Source organism: Ipomoea nil, unplaced genomic scaffold, assembly GCF_001879475.1.
Source record: "Ipomoea nil cultivar Tokyo-kokei standard unplaced genomic scaffold, Asagao_1.1 scaffold1619, whole genome shotgun sequence".
Lineage (NCBI taxonomy): Eukaryota > Viridiplantae > Streptophyta > Magnoliopsida > Solanales > Convolvulaceae > Ipomoea > Ipomoea nil.
In genome coordinates this window covers 481,864-491,752 of record NW_017618047.1, presented here as the reverse complement: position 1 = coordinate 491,752, position 9,889 = coordinate 481,864, and the positions used below count along the sequence as shown (strand labels likewise).

At 31.5% G+C, this 9,889-nt stretch overlaps 1 protein-coding gene across 1 annotated transcript; it reads left to right on the top strand.

The window, feature by feature from the left end:
* The first annotated feature begins 8,399 nt into the window (after positions 1–8,399).
* LOC109191237 (coiled-coil domain-containing protein 70-like) lies at positions 8,400–8,846 on the top strand. Its single transcript, XM_019341822.1, has one exon. The coding sequence runs from the start codon at positions 8,400–8,402 to the stop codon at positions 8,844–8,846; it is 447 nt and encodes a 148-aa protein (XP_019197367.1).
* Positions 8,847–9,889: the final 1,043 nt, after the last annotated feature.

Here is a 9,889-nt window from a genome sequence, read left to right as displayed (position 1 = left end):
GAGTTCTTAACTCGTTTCTATAGCACAAGGAGAACGGTCAGCTTCTTGGAACTCACCACACATCCTAGGAAAAGTGATGTAAACATCTAGAAAAATATTATTCAGGATCACAATAAAAATGTGATACTGAAAGTAGAAGTCTCTCCTCCATAATGATCATGCCTATGCCTATTGATCCAAACCTCCATTGAAGATCAAGCCATTTGAACCCGGAGGCCCTTCAAGAAGAACAAGCTATATATACAAGCCCTTCTTTGAAGATCAAGCCACTTGAAACCCGGAGGCCCTTCAATGGTGGAGTGTTCAAGGCACCAATTGAAGAATCAGAGGATATCCAGAGACATGTACCCACACCGCATTGATTTTGACATGTAATCAGAATTTTGAATTTTAAAATATTTTATTCAATTTTCTTTGTTTACAAATTGGCACGCCTGGTGGGACAGCTCTGCCTCTCATCTCTTCATAGGCACTTTCAACCGGTATGGGGGCAAACCCCATATGAAATTTGAAATGGAGGAGGCTAAATGATACTCCTTGGCACGAGTTAAAACGGCCTCATATCTTTCAAGGCTCCTTGGCACGAGTTGAAACGGCCTTATATCTTTAAGTTTTAGTGTCGAGACTTTCTTGCACTACATACTTTCAAGTTTTATATGCTCTCAAGTGGTGTACAAGCAAGTCTCGAGGGGGCATTTGTAGACACTTAAATTTTGATAAATATTGATTATTTATCAATATTAGTATATTTGAATATATTTGAAATATTTTGGATAATATTGATATTATCTAATTTGTTAATTAGATAATATCAAAAGAGTTTGAGCTTATCAAAACTCTCTATCCTACAGCTATAAATAGGAGCTCTCATTTCTATGTAATCTCACACATCCTAGGAAAAGTGATGTAAACATCTAGAAAAATATTATTCAGGATCACAATAAAAATGTGATACTGAAAGTAGAAGTCTCTCCTCCATAATGATCATGCCTATGCCTATTGATCCAAACCTCCATTGAAGATCAAGCCATTTGAACCCGGAGGCCCTTCAAGAAGAACAAGCTATATATACAAGCCCTTCTTTGAAGATCAAGCCACTTGAAACCCGGAGGCCCTTCAATGGTGGAGTGTTCAAGGCATCCAATTGAAGAATCAGAGGATATCCAGAGACATGTACCCACACCGCATTGATTTTGACATGTAATCAGAATTTTGAATTTTAAAATATTTTATTCAATTTTCTTTGTTTACACACGCACTTGTAGATATCTCTAGTTTAGGTCATTTCTATTTCTTTCTTATTTTACATTATGTAGTTTTAATATTGTTATTCCTAACTTGGATTATCTTATCTCTTTACACTATATATTGAGAGTTTTTTCTTTGTTTATTTCTCATTAATTGTTGAATGATTTTTATTTTGGATATTTTTGTGCTATTTATCTTTATTATGAGTGAGTAGTTTAGTACGTGCAGGGATTGGATTGTTGTGTATATTGTATTTTATGCATGTTTGATGCTTGCACTACTACAAAAATGGGCATGAGAGGTTTGGAACTCATCTTAGGGTTCTTGTACTTGTGAGATGCTTTTGTGTTCTTATGTTAACGGGTTTGTGAACAATTGTGTTAGTACTTGTCTAGTACGAGATTTGTCAACTGTTCAAGCAAGGAGCCCACGTGTTAACATACCCCTAGACTCGTCTCTCAACCACCAAATTCTCTTAGCATATCTTGAAGTTCACTTACGAGAGTAGGGAATTGAATATTAAAGGTCAATATTGCTTAAGTTTAATGAGAAAAATTTGTAACGTCACGAGAGTGGGATAACCCCAATAATCTGACTCGACTTAACATTGGATCATAAGAGTGCCGTGTTAGTACACCGAGCTGCTGTTGAGAATCTTTGAATTTGAAATTGAGTTTTATCTTCCTTAATCCTTTATCTAGGCATAAAACCAATATATGTTAATTCCAAACCCTGCTTCCGTTATTTCATTGCTTTTCACTATTATTTTGTCTTTATCTATATGTCTGTTTAGCTTCCAATGAATGTTTCACCTTTGTACCTAGTTATTTAATCGGTTATGCCTAATCTAATCCCGAGATCTTAAACAAATTTTTTTTTTGTTCCGCTTTCCTATATTGCATTACGATCAATAATCTATAAGAAAACTGCCTGCAAGGAAGTTACGTAGAAAACTACCTAAATTTCCATAACGCAATATATAAATTTAAAAACGGTTGAAAATACATATTAAATCCTATTCATCTGGTCTTGCCAAATGAAGAGTGCATATTAGATTACAAGCTTTGATCTCACATGGGGAGTGTGGTACTCATATAAACACGGTTCTATATGTATGTATGTATGCATGCATATGAGCAGATCAAATGAGAACCATATTTCTCATGCGCACATGCGATTATGCGAATTACCTTTTGTGCAATTTGTAATGTCTGATTGTACATTCACGGATAAGTGATTGTGCATCCTGAAACCCACATTTCTATAATTACTTTTGTAATTTAAGTTGTGCATCTTGTAATGTCTTATTGTGCAATTCGCACGAGTGGTGGTTAATGATAATATATATATATATATATATATATATATATATATATATATATATATATATATATATATACTAGTTTTTTACGCGCATTGCGCGATTGGGATAATGCCCAATGTTTTTTTTTAAAATAAGTACTTTAAAGTATATTAAGGCAAGATTATATTGGAATTTTTCATGCATAGATAATTGAATGTTAAATTAGTATTTAAATAGGCAATTTTAAGTTTACAAATGCAAGATAATATAGTCAAGATTGATTATAATTGTCAATAAATTAATTGTATAGGTATGTTTGAAACCAAATACGGGACATAAGGGAGAGCAAATAAAAATTAGGATATAAAATATTAAATATTACTAATATTGAAGAGCTAACTGCTGATTGCCAAACAAGGACATTGCGTGATAGTTTCCCACTTCAATTTGTTGTGTGATTTAAATACTTTTTTTTGTCAATAAATCCCCCAAGTAGTTAATATGATTGGCTTAATTATATTTTTTTTTATTTTTTAAAAACATTTATTATTATTATTATTATTATTATTATTATTATTATTATTATTATTATTATTATTATTATTATTATTATTATTATTATTATTATTATTATTATTATTATTATTATTATTATTATTATTATTATTATTATTATTATTATTATTATTATTATTATTATGTATACCCTTATGTCATTTTACATGTTAATATAAATAGCTAATTTTTTCAAATATCTTTTTTACCAACCGTTGATATAATTTGCTGGTCAAATTCGCTAATATAATCCGCTAACGCTAACCGCTAACTGTTGATTGTCAAACAAGGACATTGCGAGGTAGTTCTTACTTCAATTTGTTGTGTGATTTGAATACTCTCTTTGTCAACAAATCCCTATGATTGACTTTATTAATTATATTTTTTTAATTTTTTTCATGGTTTTAATAAAATACTTGGTAAATAAATATATAACATTATTTTGTATTATAACTTTGATATTTAATTAAAAAATAGTGCAAAAAAAAAAAAGAAGAAAGATAATAGACAATGTAGTGAATATAATCAATGGATGAATTTGAATGTAAAAAATTTTTACATTGGAGAAATATAAAGACAATATAACTAATAAAATTAATTCTCTTAATCAATTTATTGATAATGAATATTTTTTTTTTTAAAATAAAGACATTGTAGGGACAACCTCTCAAAGTGAGGGAGGCTCCTTGTGCACAGTGAGCACCGGTCTAGCCTCTGTGGTTCATGTTCAGTTGAGTCACCATGATTTACATCCTCCCAAATGCTCTGTCAGGCCGGGGTGTTGGGGGCCCTTAGGGTTGGGGTTCAACCTTTTTGGAAGAATGTAGCGAATATAATGATGAATTTGAATGTAAAGAATTTTTATATTGGAGAAAAATAAATACAATATAACTAATGAAATTATTTCTCTTATTTAATTTATTGATAATGAATAATTTTTTTGAATAAAGACATTGTAGACACATAATTCTAAATTAAAGAAATGCATATGTATTATTTTTTGTTGTAGCTACTAAATTATTATATAATTTAATAAGAGTAAAATAAAGTACTAATTATGCCAACTTTGATTGGGATGTGGTTCGAACATAAAATCTTTCTTATTGAAATCAATGAGTAAGTTAACTGTGTGAACTAACAGAAATTAACGGAAAAGATAATATCTAACGGAAAAGTTAACGAATAATCATATTCATTAAGGATAAATTAGGAAATCTTAAGGAAAAATTAAAATATGATCAATCTGAGCCATTCATACCCATTATAGGCCTAACTCCCTTGGGCTCTTATTAGTATATATATATATATATATATATATATATATATATATATATATATATATATATATATATATATATATATATATATATATATATATATATATATATATATATATATATATATATATATGCCATTGTTTAAGTGAGTCCGCTTCCCATGAGTTCGTGTGGACAATCCTCATCAATTGATCTTGACATCACTAATGGGTAGGATTAGGGGTAGACGTAATTTGGATTATCCGAACAATCACCACCACCCGAAAACCGAAATGAATTTTAAATTTCGGGTGAATCCAAATAGTTATCGGTTCAGATTTTTAAAATTTAGTATATTCGAATATAAATTTAGTTCGGATATCGGGTGTTAAAAATTTATCCATATCCGACCCGAAATAACCAAAATTTTATTATAAATATAATAATATAAATTACATATTTAATTTTAAATGTATTTCATAATTAATAATATATTAAAATTCTCAAAAGTCTCTTAATTAGTAATTAGTATTTTGTCTTACTTTTAGTTTGATAGTATATGAAAAAATATAAATTCAAAAATAAAAAAAATCGTTAAAAAACACAAAATCGATAAAAATAAAAATTTGGGTATATCCAGTCTAATCCGAAATAACTTCACCCAAACTGAATATATCCGAATTAAATTTGATTCGGACGTCGGGTGTAAAAAACGTCACCCGAAATTTTTGGATTATCCGAAAAAAATTTGGGTGTCATCCGAACCGAACCGACGCCCACCCCTAGGTAGGATTGGATATCATTATTTTTTAATTTCCTTATCAATTGTATGGGCAAGGGTAATCCCGTAATTAGTCTGCGCAATTAAAAGTGGTAATATATTATTTTTTGAGATTTTGCATGATTTTAGGGAGTGTTTATGCATTTACTGTAAAGTTGTTCTGGTTCCGAACTGTGCATACTTTTGTGTTTGACAGTGCACATTTTTATCAACATCTGTGCATCCTTGTGTATGTGGTATGCAACTACATGATATTTACGTGCACTGCGGTAGTCTACGTGTTTCGTATTGGACTGTGTTGTGTTTGTGACCTATAGTGTATAAGGAGTCAATTTTGAAATGTTACTATTTTTTATTGAGCAGCTTTTGGAATTGTAGTGTGCAAAATCGCAGCAGTTATTCTGGTTGCGAACTATGCATCCTTTGACTGTGCACATTTTGTGGAGAAATCAATTGTGCAACCTAGAGTTCATACCTATCTAAGGAATCAAATCCTTATTTAATCCCCTAAAATCCAGCCGGAGAAATCAATTGTGCAACCTAAAATCCGCACATTTTGCGGAGAAATCCACAATTTATTAAATGTCTTAAAAAGATTATATATATATATATATATATATATATATATATATATATATATATATATATGAACTAGTAAGAATTGGGCTTAGAATAAACATATTCTAGGAATTATAATCAATTAAAGAGTTGGACTTAGTTAAAAGAACAAACCCCAACTTAGAAAATAATTACGAGAGATAATTCTGGAATAAATGATTACGGCATGTCACAAGCTAGCTACGATGGCCGTTAGGGCTGATCTGACTGGGGAGGATCCCATAGTATCCGAGAAAGGTGAGAAGGAAGGGAGAAAACGGAAAGGTCGAGGGGACTTTAAGGGAGTACGTCCAGATGGATCCCGAGCCAGTCGCCCCGGGTCCGTTCTTTAATGTTCCCCAAAGATCGGTAGGTGTTGAAAATAACTCGACCAGTTAGAAGAGATGAATTGAAATTACCTCCATTTCAGCAAAGGTTAGGAGGCAAAGGTGCTGCTCCACGACTTCGCTATTTAGGAAGACTTTGTTTTTCCTGAGGCCCGGAGCGGCAGAAGTCAAAGAAGAAGGTTGGCCCGGAAGGGTCGCAGCAAATTGGGAAACCGAAGCGGGGGAGAGAGAAGGGTGAAACACGGTGATCATGATCTGAAGTGACATTCCCCATCCGGAGGGTCCGGTCTCACCGGTTTTAGTCGATGGGATGGCAGGTCGCTCGATGTCATCCCCATCTCCGGATGCTCGGGGTGATTCCGCCTAGAAGGTATCGTTCTCTCGCGTGTTGGAATCCTCTGTGAAGACGGTAAAGAAGCAGACCTCGACCTCATTATCGTAATCCCGACCCGAGAGATTTTGGCTATCGGAGCTCGACGTGTCTTATCCTTGAAGAGTAAGGGAGGACATTTCAGTACATAGGCCCAGGATAAGACCTCGGGAGTAGCGCCATTGGGCGGGAAAAATGTTTATAGGTTAGTTAAGAAAATAAAGGTTGGAAGTGAAGGCTCATCGGTCCGCGCCGAAGAAGGGAGACGTTCTAGCAAAAGAGCTGTAGGTAGCCCGAACCCTTCCTCCCATGCCACCATCACGTAAATATAACTAAATGATGAGTTAGCTTAGATGGTTATGTATTTGGTTTTTTTCCCTAAATGTTATGGGTTCAAATCCCACAAACTTGAATTTATATTGAGATTAATTCGAATTGAATTTTTTATTTGTAACATTGCATTTTTTAAATATAATTTTTAATATTAATAGTGATATATAATATGTTTTCTTTTCGAACTATTTTATCTAATTAATTATATTTCATATTTTTTGTGGAATTTTTATTTGTAACATTGTATTTTTTTCTCATGTTTTAATATTAATAGTGATATTTATGAAACCAGTCATGCTAAGTATGCAAACACACCATCATATAAGGACATTACTCAACACTACATTAGTATATATGATATATATATACAACACATGATAACATACTATAAATTATTACTCTACTATCAACATATAACACGTATGAAACAACTATTAGTATGAAACACATTGTTCACCAATAGTCATTTTTACTTGCATAAAAAATATCACACTAAATATCGTTTCTTTTTCCTATATCAATTGGTATAACCATATAAATATATTTCTCATACAAAAATAGGTTTTGCTCGAGCCAAAATATAATTTATAATATATAATAGGTATACCATTCCATCATAAAATATTCACAAGTTATAGCTTTATAAAATAACATAAATTACCACCAAATACCATCAAGTCAATGAGGAGGAAAAAAATACTCAGCAAGAGCCATTACTTCGGTGCCAGTGATTAAAGAAATCAACCAGATACCAACCCAGTTGGCTCAAGATCAATTTCAAGTATTTTTTAATATTAATAGTGATATGAGTGCTTTATAATATCTTTTCTATTCAAATTATTTTACCTAATTAATTATATTTCATATTTTTTAATTTCATTTTGATTTAATTTTCATCCTAATTAACAATATTTATGATTCGGCCTCTAAGTAATATTTTTTAAAATATCTCATTAGTTTTTAATATTTTGCCTCCCGTGCCGAAGATTTCTGGATCCGTCCCAAGAAATGAGAGCTCTATTTATAGTCGAAAAAAAGTAACTTCCACCCTCCAACAAACTCCTTTAATATTTATTCAATAAATAAATAATTATTTAGGATAATCATAAGAGTTTATCCAAAATGAACATTGTATCAACTTTGAAGGTTCTATTATTATATTTGAATTTAATTTAATTAATTATAATTATTTAAATTCAGATATAATAAAATTTAAATAAATAAATAAATATATTGAATTGAGGAAGCTGTGGAGCTACGCTGAAGAGGAAGCTAAGGTTATCTGATGAGGGAGAGATTATTGAATTGAGTGGAAGAGGAAGAAGCAGTAAAGCAATGAATTAAGGAAGACCAATGAATTAATTTAAGGAATTGAAGACCAAGCCAGATCCACATTTAATTAATTGATTTAATTTGTGATAAATCCGGATGAAATGTACTATACGCAAATTAAATTAAATTAAAGCATCATATATATCCTAAAACAACGCAACACCACAACTAACCCTTAGCTTTAACTATAAATACCATTGCCCATATACACACAATAAACACACCAAACAATAAACAATAAACAATATAAACGATAAACAATAAACAATAAACAACAATGGCAGTTGCCCAGAAGTTTGTTGCAGTGTTTCTGGTGTGCATATTTGTCCTTGCCGTCACGGCTGACGCTGCCAGGGACAAGGAGGAATTTAAGAAGGAGGACAAGGCATTTAAGGACGAGGAAAAGATTCTTAAAGATGAGGATAAAGTTCTTACGGACGAGGATAAGGCTCTTAAGGACGAGGTCGCCAAGGAAGATGGCAAGGCTCTTAAGGCCGAGGCTAAAGAGGAGGCCTCGGCTCTTAAGGCCGAGGCCAAGGCTCTTAAGGTCAAGGCCAAGGCTCTTGAGGCCGAGGCCAAGGCTCTTAAGGAAGATGGCAAGGACGAGTCCAAGGCTCTTAAGGACGAGTCCGATGCTCTTAAGGAGGAGCACAAGGCTCTTAAAGACGAAACCAAGGCTCTTAAGGACGAGGACAAGGCTCTTAAGGATGGGGCAAAAATGTAGAAGAATAATAAAGCAATCTATTATATTTAAGATGAAACATCATAGAATTTTTATATTTAAAGTCAAGATCATATTTTAAGATAGTGATGATTTTTCTTGTCACACCTATATCATGTAAAGATTATATGTCATTTTTTATACTTGAAAATAAAGCTCATATTTCATGTTCTTATTGAATATATAATCAAAATTTAAAAAATAGTGAATAATTATTTTATCTTTTTTCATATTAAAAAAATAATATTTTATTATTCTCGAATGAAATCTAAACTAATAAAAACATAATTGAAGATATCTTTCGATTAATTTTACAATAAGGAAATTAAAATATTATACATGTTTAAAAAATCAAAAAATATTATTTATTTAATTAATTATAATATGATTATATGTTTAATTAAATTAATTATAAATGTCTGCGAATAACATTGGTTTGATTTTATTCACTACAAAATGTATTAATTAATATTGTTGATCGTGGATCTTACAAAATGCAATGAAATCCGTAATATAATGATAATATATGAATATTAAAACACATAATATGTTCCATGCACCTCAACTAAATGATCAAAGGCAAATATTTTTAATATTGACAGATAACACGAGATTGATAATGAGGAAATAATTAAATGAAATTTAATAAGTAAACGCCAAGCACCTTGTGCTCAAATGACATATAGTGACCTCTCGGTGGAACATGACTCTTTCAAAAAATATTAATAATAAATTATTATTATTATTATTATTATTATTATTATTATTATTATTATTATTAACCAAACATACTTATTGGAACATTATAAAAGTACAAATTATTTGAAGAGTAAGGGAGGAAATTTCAGTACGTAGGCTCGGGATAAGACCTCGGGAGTAGCGCGGGAAAAATGTTTATAGGTTAGTTAAGAAAATAAAGGTTGGAAGTGAAGGCTCGCGCCGAAGAAGGGAGACGTTCTAGCAAGAGAGCTATAGGTAGCCCGAACCCTTCTTCTCATGCCACCATCACGTACGTAAATATAACAAAATGAAGAGTTAGCTTAGAT